Below are 18,292 nucleotides of genomic sequence, written 5' to 3'. Positions count from 1 at the left end.
TTCATGATATTTGTTTATACTCTGGATCACATCCAGAGGTGCAGTGCTGCTCTGGTGCAGCAGAATATATACCCTATTAGTGGCCCCGAACTTGATGTTAGGGCACGAGCGCTGCAGAGCACGGGGCAATTTATTACCCACTACAAAAGGGTTGGTTTCTCCCCTAAATTGGTTTCGGGGTGTGAGAGATCTCAGTGGCGCTTGTCCTAGGGTGAGTGGGTGGGTGGTGTACCTGGATATTTTCGTCATTTGGGAAAAGAGCGACGTCACGCCTTTCCATCAGGGTCGCTGGAGGACTTGGCTCAGAGAGAGAGAGAGAGAGAGAGAGAGAGAGAGAGAGAGAGAGAGAGAGAGAGAGAGAGATCGTTTACGTCTAGCGGAATAGGATTTTCACACAGTGTTTGGTTCAGCCATATGTCTGCAGATCTGGGGGATGTGCGTCGTGGTGCCAACATCTGACCAGTACACTTAAATGGATGTAATGGGTTGACTTTCTTTGGTCAGTGAGCGTGATGGAGGTTTGAGTCACTGACCACCACAACACAGAGCCTGTTGCCACCCAAGCTCGTCTGGAGTTACCTCACGCCAGAAATTTCTAGACCCCCATGTTTTGGGAACCGCCTCGGAACGCCTCAATGCCCCACATGCTGGCTGCAGAGAGGCGCCAGAATTCGGGTCTCGTGGGCATCGGTCTCGAAAATTACGCTGCAAATGAATATGCGTTTGGAAGAGCAGCGAGGCGGCATTGTGTGGCCAGGCGGCGACGCGAGGCGGGCGGTGATGAAGCGGGTAATTAAGTTGTGGGGGAAGAGGGTAGATTCATGGCATTAATTGGTGGGCATTTCGCTAGGGGCGTGGGTGTGTGTCTTCAAAGTATATCAGAGCAGCCGTTGCACCACTTGCAGTCTGCTGAAACTGGGCAGCATTGTCTCTATGGTGCTACGGGTTACTGCCAATATTAGTGGACAGAAATTCTCTCGTTTCTAAATGGAAACAAATGGTACCTTCTCTGTGTAGATTCAGGGGACTGATGTCTCCCTCCACTGGTCTGCTGGGGGATCAGTGAGGCGCTTCTCAACAGCCCCACCACATACCCGGCACAACCTGGCTTACCAGCTACAAATTTTGATACTTGTCGAGTGAGTTCTGGTGTCTCCTCATGATCGATGATATTTCTTAAAACCACAATGGATATTACATGTATATGTATATACGTATACTAGGGAGTTGAAGGTCATGTGCATGTACTTCATCTCGTACAAACACCGTTTTACCGACTCATTGTAAAATAGTTATTCTCATGTTAACTACACTGAGTTGAGAGACGATAACAAGTGAGTTATGTATAAGTTAAGCGCACCACTGGCGTGTGAATTCTAGATTTTTCAAGTAATTGCTTCCAGATGCTGTGTAAAACTCCTGCTTTCCTCCATACACTACTGTGAGATGATTTTGTGGATCTTCCGAGTGAAATGTGAACAAATGACTTCCTTTCTTTAGGAAGAGCTTTGGTGTGTGTTGAGTACTCCCGCAGGGAACCGGAGTCGTTAGTGTTTGGTGTTCGTAAGTTAGTTTATTCTTCTTACTAATTAGTGTTTCCGTCTTTCCCCGCAGGCGACATCACCCAGAAAGGTTATGAGAAGAAGAAGGCGCGCCTCCTCCAGCCGTATGTCATTAGGGACCCAACCCAGGGTAAGTGTGGCACCCCAGCGGTGGAAGGTGGCTTCGGCAGAACCCTCCTGCAGGTGGTGCAGTCATGGGACACTTATCTGCTGCTGCTGCTGCTGCTGCTGAGTCTTCAAATTGCTTAGCCCCGAGGCTGCAAGAGCGGTGTTCTTACGTGTTTATTTGGCCTGCGCCTGATCCTGGCCTGATAATGACGTTACGACCCTTGGGTGTGATAGCATGGCCCTTGACCTGACACTTAACGGTGCCCAAGGTCGTACTATCGTGCTCGACGGGTCAGTTTTGCGTGTGTTGAGTTTCATTGCCCCCGTCTGTGTGTCGGTCGCCACACCTCGTGTTAGTGATTAAGACGTAGTTGAACGGTTTGATTTCATATCTGATCTTGAGAACTGCAGCCTGGGTACTGGACCATAATGAAACACCCGTGGTGGTATTCCTCTCATTATAAGAAGACTATGCCGCATGTTTACCACAGTAGAAGACTATAGGCTTTTGGTTAATTATCATCATAAAACTAGGCCGGGTGTTGAGGTTCGTGTGAGAGAACTGCGTTAAGGGGTTCTACTTTGCGCTAGAGCACCAAGTGGGGAGGTTTAGTACACATGAAAGTTCAAGATTAGAGGTTTAAGCTACATAAGAGCAAGGGGCTCTGTGATGTTTAAGAGCATGAGATCAGGTGGCCACGTCCGCAAGCGAACGCTGAAGCGAATGTGAGTTTGGGCTCTCGTGAAAACGAACGTCAGCAAGAGGCTTCAGTCCACGTGAGAACTCCCGAGGGTTGTATTCAACATGATAACGTCGTGTTAAGTATTATGGATCTCGTCGCAAAGTCAGGCTAGTGTTGTAAGCCACATCAGAACGCTATCCCTCAGAGTGAGTGTATACGATAACGTATCAGGGAAGAATTGTCCTTTTAAAAAATTCAGAAAAGCTATGCTTGTCCACCAAAGGACGCTAGACAAGATGATTTGGTTATTCTGAGTACACTAGACAAGAGTATCTTGTCACCTCAAGACCAGTGGTCCGGGTTCTCTTGATAATCCCAAACCAGGGGATTTAATTCCAAAGAGAACACTGCCATGGGATCGTAGTCTTTCCTGCTGTAAAGGATAAACAAATATGTTAGCGTAACATACACTAGTTTTGCAAAAGCATTTCATACATTTCATCATGGCATACAAAAGTGTAAATATGGTGACGGACATGCAACTTCCTGACAAACAGACCTTTACATCATTTAAATCGTGTCTTATTCGATGCCTTCTTCCCTAGGAAGTTAACGCGTGCCTCACTGCTGACTCCCATTTTCATTTCTAACACAGAAGAAACAAAAGAAGACCGCATCTTCACATGATGATGAGGAGCAGAGGATGTTAGTACAGGCATGAGAAATTTTTCATCTGTAGATTACAGTCTGATCAAGTCATCCGAGCGAGTCGCATGCACTTCAACCGATTAGCTCTCGAGGAAATCGAGAGAGAGAGAGAGAGAGAAACTGTACAGAACACAGGGAAAGGAGGAGACTGAAATCTGCGAGAGCAGTGTGATAGGGACCTTATCATCATCGAGCACAACAAAGCGAACATCACTTCTCTGGAATCTTCGAACTTTTAAAACGGGCGAGTCAGCAAAATTGGTAGGTATCAGGAACACTTGCCAGGCCTCATTGCCTCGTCAGAAATTGCTATGCGGGACGACGGACAATATGTATTTTTATTCTTTCTTCACCTGTGGACGGAACAGTTAGACTGTAATCTGCCCGTGGAGAATTGTAGAACCACCTTCACGTGAAAATCATTTCTCGCCGGGTGACCGGCATGCGAGACAAGCTGTAACACCATTGATATGCTGGCGTGCCTCAAGTCCAGCGAGAAGAAAATAGTGTAGACGTGTGGGTCCCAGAACTGTTCACTGCTCTCCCTGTGATTATTAGAAACAGTGAAGACTAACCTGTTCAGAAATTCAGGTTCTCAAAAGTCTCTTGGGCCAGCCAGGCTATAGTGGGTACGTGGGGACTTGCCGGGCGCAGCCACTGATTGCCGAGCCAGTCAGAGGTGCTGTCGTGCATCGTGATATCTGACCGGTAGGAGACGTGGCCTCCGAAATCGACCTGAGGATTATATAAGGCTTATCCTATCAGGGGTCTAGGTTCAACTGAGAGTACCTTATTAAGGTTCCTGGTCCACCAGAGAACACTAGATAATGGCAACTTGATTCACCTGAAAGCACCAGACTAGGTGAAGTCACCCGAGAATATAATATAAGGGATTTAGGTTCACCAGCTTGCGAACACCTTTTAAGGGGCCCTTGTTGTACACGAGAAAGTATTAGAATGGATATCATTGGTTCATATGAGGACACCACGCGAGAGAACTCGGATCGTTTTAGGACACGAGACAGTTTGGGTCTTGCTTACTTGAGATCAACTCGATAAAAGGGCTGTTGGTCACTACAGAACACCAGAACAGTTTTAGATCATTTAACAATACCACATTAGAGGTTTTTCGTTCACTGAAGAACATTAGATAGAGATTGTGTTGCCCCAAAAGAACACTAAACAACATTACTGTCGGAGGGGGGGTTGGTTCTGGTTCAGCAGGTAACGGGGCTGTGGTCCACCGAAGAATGTCAGACGGGGTGAAGTCATCCACTTGAGGAGTGTGGTCTGGTCAAGGCCCACCTGAGAACACCGCTCTGCTGCTACACAGTCTGACCTTTTGTCAAGGGAATATTTGACGTCCAGTTATTCCTCTTGTTCTTGTAAACTTCCGTCTACTAATTTGCTCCTGATGTTTAGTATTAAAAAGATATGCAATAATCGCATTGCCTGCCCCTCGCAGAATATTCCCTTTGCGAAAGTAAAATCTAGTTTGTAGATTCAATGGTATTGGATATATGAAATACTGTTGTTATAATGAAATATCTCTTCAATAAAACCTTTTGTACTGATGATAAAAGATGTGGATAGTATAGAAGCTAGTTATTGTAAGGTTTTACTTTCTTGGTGTAATAAGGGTGACCCATTGATCATTACACCCAAACATGTCTTGTCATGGTGCCAACTCTAACTTTTCCCCTTCTGTTTCCCAATTTAACATAACTTCTCTTGGCCATATGTTATATGTGTGGCTGCCCAGTACCTGCCTCACACTGGGGTTCACAGGTTGTAGGGGCGGTGGTGAGGCAGGTTCTGGGCAGGCCCGTCCCCACGCTGGTGATGCCCGACCTGGCCCCACTAACTCGGGCGCGCGTGTGCACCACCCACCCACCCCATTTGTGCGTGTGTGCGTGCGCGCGCGTGTGTGTGCGCGCGTGTGTGTGTGTGTGTGTGTGTGAGTGTGTTGTACGGCTAACGTTGTGGCGTGTTGACTAACGCCTCTCCCTGCATGTGCAGCCTCCCACCAGGCGGCACTGCTCGCACAACACAGCTCCGGTGCCAGCAGCCGCAGCCGCCGCAGTGAACATCGCAGCGTCACCACTCACGAGCGGCGCTACCTGTCAGGTACCCTCCACCCGCCCTCACCCGCCCGCCTCGTCCCCCCACCCCGCCCCAAGCCGCCCACCCCAGCCACCTCTTCTACAATGTGCCTCGATCACAAAGCTATGCAAACTGGATATTGCTGTCAGAGAGAGACGGTCGTGTCAGAGCGGCCAGTGAGTGTCAGTAGTGATGGTGGAGCCGGAAGCAGCAGGAGGCGCGGCCGACTGTTGCCTCGCCTGGGTGGGTGCGGCTGGTGGCTGCGGTCAGTGGGGAGGCTGAGGGCAGGACCCAGCATGCAGCGACGACCCATCCAGCTACTAACCTGCCTGTGCTGTGCCCGTAGTCCATTAACCGGTTGGTTCCTCCCATCCCCGCCTGGCTAGTCCAAGACACCCCCTCCCCCTCCCCTCACCACCACACTTCACGTCTCCCACTTCTCACATCCCCTCTCCACACTGTGGCCACTTCCCCACAGGTGGTGGTGCTGAGGGCGTGTAGCAGCACCTAGGAGCCCTGCCCCACCTCACTTGGTGCCGCCAGACAACCCTCACCATACACCCTCACTTGGCACCTCTTGCCAGCTCTCTTGTGTACTATAACCATCATGTATATTGGCACTGTGCATCATACACATACACACTAAAATGATAATGGGGATTGCATCTTCGAAGTTGTCTCAATTTAGTCTTAAGATGTAAACGTAGATTCAAAGCCACTGCCTTCACCATATCCCTTCTCGTTATGGGCTGTACCACCCCACTTCCACCCCCTCAGTCTGCTCCTCGCCCCAGTTACAATCCTTCCGTCCTGACACCCTTCACTCTCTCCAGAGTCACCTTTATGCACGCTGTTTGTCTTGGCATAATCTCTGTTTACCAGATTTTATACAATTTTTTTTTCTCTTGTTGCTTTTTTCTTCTTTTTGGACATTATTCTTGTGGTCTTTGTGGCAACGAGACGGCCCGCCTAAGAAGACTGCTGCCTGGCTCCTGCTGCTTCTTTTTAAACTGATCTGAAGTGCAAATTACACATGTAATCTTTCCCCAGCCTTCCTTCCCAAACGCTCGGGTTACAGATCATGTATTCCCTTGACCACTGCAATTTGTCATGACTTATTATCATCCTCTCGTATGTCATCCTTTTTTTTTTTTACTCCCAGTCAACGTCCTTCATTAATCTCGAATATCATTCTTGGGGAACGTTAATGCATTGAAGACTTGACTCGTGCTTTGGATGTCTCTTTCCTTGTACATGTGTAATCGTGGTTTGGAGTTGCCTTCCTTTGTCTTCCACGTTCCTGTGTTAGATCCGTCCGAACTCCCACTGCTCATGATTCAAGTAATGAAAATGATAGATACTAATTTTTAATATGACGTTTTGGCCAGGTCTGTAAAGCAACAAGATGTTTTACGACTAAATTGGAAGTTGAGGTGGAGCTTTTTTGTATGGAAATACATCATTCGGAGGATGTTTCAGACCGCCGCATATAATAGGATGGTATGAATCCGAAAAAAAAAATTTTGTTCGTTCATCGTATCGCTGTGCACGAAATTACCATGAATTTTCTTGCTCACTACTGTCGGTTTAAAGAATATTCCTTTTTATCTACCTTCCTCAACACTTCTGAAGTGATGTGTTACCGAATTACAATGGGGGGAGGAGGAAGGAAACATCCGATGAAGAACGTGCTCCATTTAATGTCATTAGAAACAAGATAAAAAAAAAATTTTCTTTCTTTTTAAATATAATTGTATAACTTTGCAGACCGGCCATTATAAATGACAGTCATCTCGACTACGTCTTTCTTAGAGAGAGAGAGAGAGAGAGAGAGAGAGAGAGAGAGAGAGAGAGAGAGAGAGAGAGAGAGAGAGTCTGGACTGACTCCTCGTTTGGCCTCGGGCCTGGCGGATGCCACAGCCTCCTGTGAGGATCAGCCATCGTGTTCTCTCAGACTCCGCAGTAAACACTTATTACCCTGGCATTGGGAATCCTGTGAATTAAGTGATAAGTGTTACATATATCATTCATGTAAGTCAGAGATAGTCGTATTTCGGAATGCTGGCTTCGCTAAGTCAGTGGGAGCTCCCAACCAACAGCAATGGACGCACGTAAACCAGCAGCGACTTCGCTAGTTGAGTCAACCGTCAGGAAGGTGGCGCTAGTAGAAGACAATGCAGTTTTTCTAGGAATACTTCGTCATCAGTCATCCAGTAACGAGTTGTTTATGTCTAGTGGACAGTAGAACCTGAGTGTCGTGTGAGATTCCTAGACGTGGTTTTAGTTTGCCGTGGTTGATACAGGAGCACGGGGATCGAACTACCTTGAATAACGTTCAGAACAAGGGCCCCGTGTCTGTATATTACATGTAGATGTATGTTTGAATGATGTCAGAATAAGTGAAGCGTATTATAGCTTTATTTCCTCATATGTTTTGCGTGTGATATCGTCGGCTTATTAGCGTGATGTGACCAAGCTCCGTTCCTTGAATGGGTCCGCGCTAGACTCTCCCTGACGACCCTAAACATCGAAGCGGTATTAGAATTCTATACTCTTACTACTGTCTTGTGATCGGATACCTCCTTCACTAGCTGTAGATTCCCTTGACTGTTCTCAGCTTTCGTGTGCGTCCGTCTCGATGTCTGCTGCGCCTGTAAGAATCCCAACATCTTACTCCCATTACTGACCTCCGTCTTCTCTCCCTGATGTACATAAAACTTGACTGGATCCCTGTGTCCTCTCTCCCCAGCTTGATCCCCTGTATTTCCGTGGTCTGCCTTTATATATCTTTGGCCTGGCACCCCTTCTCCACCTGCTACTCTTGTAGATGGTGTCCGGTGGGGTAGTGATGTCTCCTGCCCTCCCGACACTGGTGTGGCCCGTGTAAGGCTTGGGTAGTGGTGGTATGTTGCACGCAGTTGTTGTAGTGTGTTGTTTGGGGCCGCAGGTGCGCAGGCTGAGGCGGCCTCCCCATCCACGCGCTCACGACGAAGAGCTCAGCGGCGCGTCACCAGGAATGAGTCTCGCTATCACTCTGGTAAGTAACCCGTCTGGATGAACCTCTAGCGGCGACGTCCAGCGCTACCCCGCAGGTAAGTGACTGCTACGTTACGTACCGGACTAAATGGTTGATTGGCTTAGAGGAGGAACATAGTCACGCCCCTGGTAAGTACCTGCCGTGTACTACTGACATATGCATACTAGTTACAGTACGAGTCGCAGTGCTGTGTGTTTGGATGATCAGTGGATATTTGATGTTCCTTAACTTATAGTTTTTCATTTCGTGATTAACCGAGATGTGGTCGAGACAACTCGGAAGGTTTGGAGGACGTGCATCTGTACATGTGGGTCCAGCACCTGCCCCACTCCTGATTCATGGGCGAGTGGGAGTAATTTACATCGAAAACCTTTAATTTGAGCTGAAACGAGCGCGGAAAAAAAAACGTTGGGAGAGAGAGAGAGAGAGAGAGAGAGAGAGAGAGAGAGAGAGAGAGAGAGAGAGAGAGAGAGAGAGTTCTTTTAGTAGTTACGGTACATTTATTAGCTGGCTTAAATTGGCAGCTTCACCTTTAAGGGCTGTTGGTTTTTTTTTTCCTTTTTTACGCTGGAGGCTCCAGTCACGGACGAAAAAAATGGTTCACATCAAGGCCGAGCCTTAATTGAATTATAGAAAGGATTACGAAAGGGAAAAACAAAAGACAAAGGGAAATCATTTCAAGGATTCTTTTTTTTTGTAGGACTTGAGTCCGCTGACGATTTTTGTTTTTCAGTAGTATTATGATTCACGGGACGTAGAAAGGGAAGCGTCATCACGACAGCATCATACTGTTGTACACAGACGGAACGTTGAGGCTAGTGCTACCGCACTGTATGAGGGAGTCACTCGTGTATGCTTTGCTGCTTGGGAGAGAACGACTGATAGGATACAGTCGATCAGCCTCTTGGTTATGCTGCTTCTCTGCGCGTTGCCGCCGGTTGTGGTTCTTCATTTGTCTCGTGCCACCACCAGCAGCATCATCACCGTGTCCTTTGCTCTCTTAAAGGGCAGGATCACAGGTCTTTCGTGGATTACATCCTCTCAACACATTAAATCTCTTCTAACGTCTCATTTAGGGGCGAAGAAAATGAAATAGAAAAACGTTTTTTTAGGTGAATTTGAATATTCATTCGAGTGAATAATTAAGCTATGGTAAGAAAATAAAGATCGGTGAAACGACGGAGCTTTGACAGCTGGTAGTGTCTGGCAGTTTTCGCCCTAAGAGATGCTAATGTTCCATGGGCAACACTTTCGCGTCAGTGTTTTGATAGACTATACGTTTCTTTATTCACTCGAGTCTGTTTGACGTCGTCTTGCATAAAACTCCATTGAATCACGGTGGTCACGGAGCTCTAGACATGTTGATTGGCTAGCTGTACGTGATATTAAAAAAAAACTTAGTTTTGTATTAGCTTTGTTAAGAGCAACTTTATGTCCAAGTTTCATATTAATTGTTCTTATGAGCAACTTATGTCCTTGAGGAACCTCGTCACCATCGTTAGTAGTTTACATTACATCCGATGTAATGAGCGATGGTCTTACGTGTATGTAGGTGTCCATCTTATTCTGTGCGTGACGTGGACTCAAGCGACATGTCATTTGGCGCCTGCTTTGCTAAATCCCACGATGTTGCTTGATGGGAATAGTGTGCAAAGTCGTAGACGGTGTTCCCCAGGACACTGGCAAAGCAGTGAGGAGGGAGGTATTACTCTCACGTAACTCCAGTATGTTAGTAATTATTGGTTTCATTAGCATTTGTCACGTCTCTTGAGCTCATAATACTCGCTGGACATCGATGTGTTTATCACTGGCGAAAATGAAGATGAATGATATCCCACCTCTGTTGATTTGCATGGTTATCCGTCGGGGAATGTGAGAGTCGGCATGACAAACTCCGGGTGACCTCACACCCCCTGGGGAATGCCAGTTACGCTTGGCCAGGTATATGGGTGAGAGTGAGCAGATGTGGACCCGTCGGGGAGGGCTGCTCCGTAGAAGGAAGCTGGCCTGGGGAAGTGAGGCTGACGGAGAGAAGGCTTACCTTTGGGGAAGGTTAACTTGTGTAGGGAGGTTGACCATAAGGGGGGGACAGCCTCAACTAGAGGAGGAGGCCGAACCATACCGGAGGGTAATGGTTTGGAAGGCCCAGTCATATGAGAAACTGATCCATGGAGATGCAACCGAACCTTGCGAGGAGATTAACTAGTATGGAGATTAAAGCCCTGTAGGGAGAGGAACTAACCCATGTGGGTAGTGTGATCCCTGAGGTATGCTCATCTGTAAGGGATGAGGAGGCTTATTAATTATGGAGTCTGACCTTTTACGGGAATGATGCTCCGTGGTAGGGGGTGTCACGAGGGTAGAGGTTTGTGTCGTGGGCGACGCTCGTCTACTGAGGGTGGTGGTGGAGGAGGGATCATGGCTACCTGCTGTGGTGGGCTGCCTGATGATGAAGGAGGCAGACTTCTTTGCATGGGAGCTGGTCTGCCATAGGTGGAGGTTTGTGTATAGAAGAAGGCCAGTTTGTAGTCGAAAGTATCCATTGGAGGGAGACACTACCGTTGGAAGGAAGACTTAACATGATGGGAGGCTGACTCATAGAGGAAGCTAACCTTAGAAGGGAACATTGACTCATGTGAGGGCTCGCCCTTACTCACGAAGAAGACTGACTTAGAAGAGATTAGAATGACCCGTTGAAGGTGCCTCCCTCACCCTGGGTACCTGAAGGAGGCTTCCATCATCCTGCTGGTTGAACTTTAGAGATTGATTATTACCTGAAATAATAGGCAAAGGGTCGAACTGGATGTAACTACCTGTTTGCACAGTGCGGGGTAGTGTTTTGTACTTGTGTGTGTGTGTGTGTGTGTGTGTGTGTGTAAGGTTAATCGGAAGTAGGTGGGCGGGGGGGGGGGGGGTGATTCCTGGGACGAGTTAATAAAAAGGAATCATGACAGTGTAGTTTCAGACAGTTTTATCCCCCCCTTTTTTAAACTAAATTATATTCTTGAAATATATCAATGATAACGTTTCTAACGAGAAAGTATTTTCGTAATATATCAGGGGATAACGACTTCTCATAAATCTGGGCTTTTTTTTTTTTTCATCCTTGGGATTGCCTTTCTGGTGATAGTTTTAAACGACGCGACAACTTAGCGTCTGTGCCGTACGGTCGAGGCTGATATAGAATGGAGCCGCTACATGTATCCCCTTGGAGGCGAAGGCAGAGGCAGACTGGAGGTAGTCCTGCGCGAGGCTGCCGACAAATTGGAAAGGAAATGCTCCCGTTGACTTCAAAAGGAAATAAATGGGGAAGAAAAAAAAACTCCTTGGCTTGCGGAAATAGTAGACAGTGATTAAGGAAACTGGATTTCGTCGAATGCCTCTGAAGAACCCCCATAACTCCCTCGAGTCGTTAGCGAGACGGCTTTGGTAACTACACAGAAACGAAAAACAAATCATCCAGAATAAATCTGGGACACTTTAGTCAAAAGGGTAAGAAAACAGTGGGAGACTGGCCCATGAAATGGGGAGAGGGCTCAGGCTGGTCCGTAAGGGATAGGGTGATCTGTGGGTTGAGGCTGATGTGTGAGTTTTAAGCCGACCAACGGGGGAAGGCTGACCTGTTGGGGGAGGCTGATCCATGACGGAGAGACTCACCCCGGGAGGGGCTGGTAGCCTGGTCCCCGAGGGAAATTAGAAAACGGAGGACAAGGCTTTGTGTAGGAGACTCGTTTACGAGGTTCTCACAGTAGAAGCAGGAGTCACTCGTGACGTTTAGCTGATAACTGTTTGTTTAGTCCACCTGGCCTTAAAACTCTGCCAGAAGCCTCTTACGAAACATGACCCGAGGATGTTTCATAAGTGTTTGCTTCAAGAATAGAACCTGTATATTTACAAGAGAGTGTTTTCTTCCTCTAAGACATTGTGTTGCCGAGCGTCCCTTCTTCCTAAGGCGGCCTGCTCTTGAAGATCCTGTCCTCTCGGTCTGAGAGCACAGTGGTTAGTGGTGGTTGGGTGTACCTGATGATAGTGAGGTGCGGATGGTGGTGGCAGGGCCGCTGATACTCACGCTATGACACATTTATACCCTCCTCACCATCCGGGGCTAGGCTGCTACTGCATCCTCTCCTAGATAACAGGAATGTGATAGGATATATATATATATATATATATATATATATATATATATATATATATATATATATATATATATATATATATATATATATATATATCACGGAGATTCTTTACCCATTCCAACGTTTTTCTTGGATTAATTAGGTTGGGACATTGATTTTAGGTTTGGTTAGGTTAGGGTATGAACAAACCTATAACCTATAACAAAGAGTTATAGGGCGAATCTTTTCGTAATCGTATTTTTTATGATTTTTTGATCAAAACGAAGATATGGCCTAAGTATAGAAAATCATTGTTAGAGTTCAAGTAGTTGATGTAATAATTGTCTATTACCTGATTTATAACTTAAAAATTATCTCAACAAGGAATTTTTTTTCGGAATGTTTTGCAACAATTTTAGCGTCAATATAGGCCGTGTACTATTTAATTCTTGTAATGCAGGCTCACGCCTGCTATCATAATGACAAGGGAGGGGAGTACGAGTCGGTAACGTCACTGCATCTCGTAAGTGTCGGATATATTTGCGTCCATCGCTGCATCACATGAAGCGAACAGGCTCTGGACGGCTTGTTACTTTATATACCTGGCTATCATAACACTTCTACGTGCCATATATATATATATCTCGTCATCATAGTAATTTGCAGAAATATCCGTCCAAATGATAGCCAGAATAGTCATGTTGGTATGGCAGTAGTGTTCTTGTTTGGTGTAAGCTATTCTTATTACCGTTAGATAACTTGTTTCCAGGAGATATGTTCTCATTACGGTATGATCTATCCTATTGGTTTCTTTATTTCAATTTATAAAGCATAAACACAGTGTATATATTCTGTACCGATGTTTTATCATCTTTATGATTTTGAATACGAGGAGGAATGAGTTTACACGAGATACCCTATGGAAGCTTTCGTTTTCTGTGGTTTGCATGTTTTCTGTGAAATGGACGACATATTTAAGGATAGACTAAAATCATTTGTGATACTTTTATGTATTCTTCCACCAAAGCTCCTGAATTTTGGGAATATAACGCCTTACGTAGTTTTTGAAACACGAGAATGACAGTATTAAGAGGCTTTGCTAATACATCTTTTTGATATGGCAGGTTTGACACCTGGGCATATAAAAGCGGCAAAAATGAAGGTATTCTGGGGAAGGTTAATGTTAAAGATTGTTTAGTATGTCATATTAGTGAGTATTATCGTTGCAGGGCATTACTTTTCTTAGCAGAAAAAGAAGTGAACATGAGCGACGTATATACTCTTTGGAGTAGCAGTCTGAGGAATATTGTACATATTTTTGCTGTGAGTTCGATATGGTATTGTATTTACTTCACCGGATAGACGAACAGTATTCGTTATGCCAACCCGCTGGAGTAAAATTCCCCATCGTAATTTCACAGGTCTAGTATGTCAGTTGATTTTATTGGAAAGGTAATTACTCTTCGTGTCGACTTCGGTGAAGCAGTTAACAGGCATTAGTGCCGTCTAGTTACATTTTTTCCTTGCCTCTCTTCATGCGAGCCGAGCGCAGCTGGTGTCTTTCAGTAGCCGTGTGTGTTTGTAAACTCAGTCCCACCTGAGATCGGTATGCTTACTCACGTACAACCACATGCCCATGTGTGTGACGGTGGGCACGTCTGTACACATTGACAGTTCTGTGTGCGCTTGAATGTGTGTCAGCTCATTAAATGTTTTGCGATGTTTTGCTAGTATCTGTTAGGTTGCAGTAGTGTGCATGTAATTACTGTTAATGTATTACACTGATAGTTATATACTTGAGTTGCCCCATCACTTAACCTTGTATATATACTACCTTTATTTTTTTTACCTTCCTTGTGTGTTCACATATACACACCCGTCAGGTAGCCTTTCATCGTCCACTCTCAAATGGTAGGATGAACAGCTGGATTGGCTGTAAGCCGACTGCCCTGACCGAGATTCGAATCCGGACCACTGAGATTGATGGATAGGAACGCATATCTCGATGCGGCTCGTGTGTTTGTGTTTTAAGGTTTAGAGGCAAGAATGAGCCAATGAAAGTTCTCGCTTTTTACAACAGACGTGTCGTTGTCGTCTTAATTCGTTGCTATGATAGCACAGGTCGTATTACACGCTGAGATGCATCTTCGGTTTATTGCGGGACATGGGAAGTGCTACACAGACCTGATACTGTAGATACATTATCTCACGGCCGCTGTGGTAAGTGACAGATGACTTCGTGTGATCTCATATAGCGTTATCACTCGGATCATAGGCCAGTGACACTGCGGGTACAACGCTGTTCTGGACACCAGTTTTAACTCACTATTCTAAACTCCCTCCCGGTCCTGCCTCACAGTTCCCTTCATTTCATATACTTAAAAGACTGTTACGCAAGTTGGCCATGTTATTATCAGGCCACACGAAGTCAGGAGGACGTGTCACAAGGGCTATTGAACCCATTGGGGGCGTAAGAGAGCCAACTGGTCTAATCGCATCCGTGGCGGGGAACTCACACCCGGGCTATTGAGATCAGCAGTGTAGTGGCCGCCAGCTTCCTGCCTCCCAGGTCACCTCGCCTGCCAGCTTCCTGCCGCCCAGGTCACCTCGCCCGCCCGGGTCTTAAACCCTAAGTCCTTCATCATGCCACCGAGATAGTCTTTCGCACTGCCTTGACACTAGAGTACTGGCGCCTTCTATTTCTGTTCCTGGCGGTGCTGACCCTGGCTCACCGTGACACGTTGAGTGGCGCCTGTTGCTCTCCGCTCGTGGTCCGCCCGACACATGTGTAGCCTCGCCTTGTATCCGTAAACCAGGTTGAGGTGAAGCGCGCTCACCCTCTCGTCTCTTGCCTGGTTTACACACTGTCGCCCTTACATCCAGATCGCCTCGCGTATCTTCCCCATGACAACCCCACCTTATATCCCCACATTTTCTCAACCTGACACCCTAAACCCCCATAGTATCTCCCTTTAGCACCCTAAACCCCTCTATTATTTCTCATGAACCAGCCTCAGCATCTCCGTCTGACACCCTAGACCCCACAGTGTCTCTTTTGATACCTTAAATCCCCATTGTCTCCACCTGACACACCTTTATCTCCCACAGTATCTTCCCTTACTCACCCAGAACCCCCACATTATCCCCCACTGACTCCCCGAATCCCCATATTATCTCCCAACACCCTGAACCAAGCCTTCCACGAAAATCTCGCCTTGAGCTTCACACACTGAACTTCTTACTGTCTCACCCTGAACTCATTTTGTCACTCTAAACCCCCTTCACCATATCACCCTAAAGACTGACTCTGAACTTATCGAACTTATCTTTCCCTGAGGTCCTCACAGTCTCACCTGGAACTCCGTGTGTCTTAACCTGAACTCCTCGTTCTCTCGCTCTGAACTGTGTATCACCCTAAGCACCTACTCTGTCACTCAAAAACTCCCATCTGTCTCACCCTGAAATCGTCACTCTTGCCTTGAACTTGAACGGGTCACTCTCACTCTGAACTCTTTGTTGTCTCACTCTAAAAGTCGCTACATCACCCTAAGCACATCACAGTATCATTCTGAAATCTTCAGTTTCACCCAGAACTCTCTCAGCGCCTTATTTTGAATTCCTCACTGTCTCACTTTGAACTCACTGTGTCACCTTACGCACCTCACTGCTTCAGTCCGAACTCCTCACTGTCTCATCCTGAGTTCTTCACTCCCACCCTGAACTCAACACGCTCACCCTGAACTCCGCGCGCTTCACCCTGAACTCCGCGCGGTTCACCCTGAACTCCCCGCTGTCTCATCCTGAGCCCCGGCCTCCACCCAGCCCTCTTCACTCTCTCACTCACTCCTCGCGTCCTGGAAGTGTCCACACGCGGAGCTGTTTACTCTTTCTTACCTAATTGATATTGGAGCTCTCCGCTGACTCAGACCCCACCACGGGTAAGGTGGAGTGGGGTGGGGATTGGGTAAGGGGGGATTGGGAGAGGGGGGTTGGGATAAGTTATGGACTTGACAGTAACTTGAGGGAGTGAGTGCGTGCTGTCTTAGTGGCCATATTTAGTGTTAGTGATGAAAAGAGCCTCGAGCGATTCATGCCGTGTTGGTGGGAAGGCGAGGTCAAGTGATTGGATGCTGGTGGGTACATTGTGTGCTTCTATATATATATATATATATATATATATATATATATATAGATAGATAGATAGATAGATAGATAGATAGATAGATAGATAGATAGATAATGATAATAATGATGGTAATAATGATTATGATAATGGTAATTTCAGTCTGTAACGTCAGTGATAGTAACTAATGTTTACAAGAATGATAATGATAAATGGTTCATTGTATTAACTTCACTGACGGGTTGAAGATATACCGAGACAGTACGTATAACAATAAACTGTGGGGGATATAAAAACAGCCCTCACTCGTGTCCAGAGGAACGGGTATGACAGCAGACCATTGTGGATACCTTCGAGGCTGTTTATTATGATCACAAACAAAGAGTTTAGTGTTGAGAGAGGAGAAGAGCAAGCGTTAGCTAACGGTAACGAGAAATTCATCTATTTTTCTTTTATTATTATCTGGCAGGGCAAAAATGGGTGGTTTGGAAGATCTCTTTAGTAGTCCTAGGCATGGGCTATAGATAAGACTGTGCGGAGGAGGATAGGTGTGTTGGAAATGAAATGTTGAAGGACAGTGTTTGGTGTGAGGTGGTTTAATCGAGAAAGTAATGAAAGGGCAAGAGATAGGTGTGATAATAAAACGAGTGTGGTTGAGAGAGTTGAAGAGGATGTGATAAAGCGGTTTAGACATACGGAGAGAATGAGTGAGGAAAGATTAACAAAGTAAGATACGTGTCAGAACGGGAGGGAACAAAGAGAAGAGAGAAAACGAAATTAGAGAAGAAAGGATGGGATGGAAAATATTTTGAGTGATTGGGGCCCGAACATGCAGGGGGGTGAAAGGCGTGTACGGGATATAGTGAATTGGAGCTATGTGGTATACAGGGTCGATGAGCTGTCACTGAAACAGAGCCTGTGAAGCGGCCGGGGTAAACTATAGAAAGCCTGTAGGGCCTGATTGTGGATAGGGAGCTGTGGTTTTGGTGCTTTACACTTAACGGTTGGAGAATGGATGTTAACGGATGCGGCCTTTGTTTGTATCTGGGGGCCGCCTCGCTAACGCGGGAAACGGCGACCAAGTATGAAAGAAAGAAGAAAAGGATTTTCAGCTTAGAAGACACAAGTAACACCAGTCATGCACTTGAAGCAAGGTGTTCGTCTAGTCTACACCGCATCTAATGTTGTTGCCTTCAGCAGTTCATGATGATAAAATCATGATCTGTTTTAGCTTTCCTGTTCAAGAAAAAGTGGCCTACTTTACCTCATTTAATATAAACCCTACCGGAGAATTTGTTTACATTACCTCGGGTGTTATCAGAGTGTTCAAGTCTTGAATAGCTGCATTCATCAAGAGCATGTGGAAGACGTTGGTAACTATATTTTTTTTGTGATACTTAATTGCCTTTCCCGCTTCAGCGGGGTAACTTCAGGAACAAACGAACAGCGACCTCATACGCGCACAGCTAGTCTCGTCATGTATAGTTTAGAATATTTGTATTAGATCCCCTCTTTAGCCTTCCCTTTATTTAACCTAAATAAGTTAAGGTCGTCTGAACAACATCAGGCTTTGTTTGTTAGTGTGGGAAGTATCTCAGATGCCTGTAGCTAGAGTGGTCTGTCACTTTATATAAGTAGGTCGACCAAAGCTGGACTCTGTATTCAAGGTTGGTATCCTTAGATACTGAGTTCAGTTTTGGTTGTCCTGTTTGAAAAGAGAGACAAGTACAGAGATGAGTAGCAAGCAAGATGCGCTAGTAAATTGTGAGCGAGTGAGGGCTAGTTCCGTAGACTTGAATTCGAATCCTTTACCTCTTTGACACTAATATTTTCTTCGCCTTTTCATTGCT

At 46.1% G+C, this 18,292-nt stretch overlaps 1 protein-coding gene across 7 annotated transcripts in view; it reads left to right on the top strand.

Annotated features, from left to right (window-relative positions):
• The window catches only part of DIP2 (disco-interacting protein 2), a 520,124-nt gene that overhangs the window by 349,484 nt on the left and 152,348 nt on the right, over positions 1–18,292 (top strand). For 3 of the 7 annotated variants that reach the window (XM_071670476.1, XM_071670474.1, XM_071670475.1), the window contains exons 2-4: positions 1,615–1,692; positions 5,081–5,188; positions 8,112–8,201. In XM_071670476.1, coding sequence (XP_071526577.1) covers positions 1,615–1,692; positions 5,081–5,188; positions 8,112–8,201 — 276 coding nt within the window. The remainder of the gene's footprint in view (positions 1–1,614; positions 1,693–5,080; positions 5,189–8,111; positions 8,202–18,292) is intronic. The other 4 variants (XM_071670479.1, XM_071670478.1, XM_071670477.1 and 1 more) reach the window with 3 other exon arrangements.

This window comes from Panulirus ornatus, chromosome 15 (genome assembly GCF_036320965.1).
Source record: "Panulirus ornatus isolate Po-2019 chromosome 15, ASM3632096v1, whole genome shotgun sequence".
In the NCBI taxonomy this organism is placed as follows: Eukaryota; Metazoa; Arthropoda; class Malacostraca; order Decapoda; family Palinuridae; genus Panulirus; species Panulirus ornatus.
Note: the sequence above shows the minus strand (reverse complement) of the source record. Positions and strands in the feature narration are given on the sequence as shown.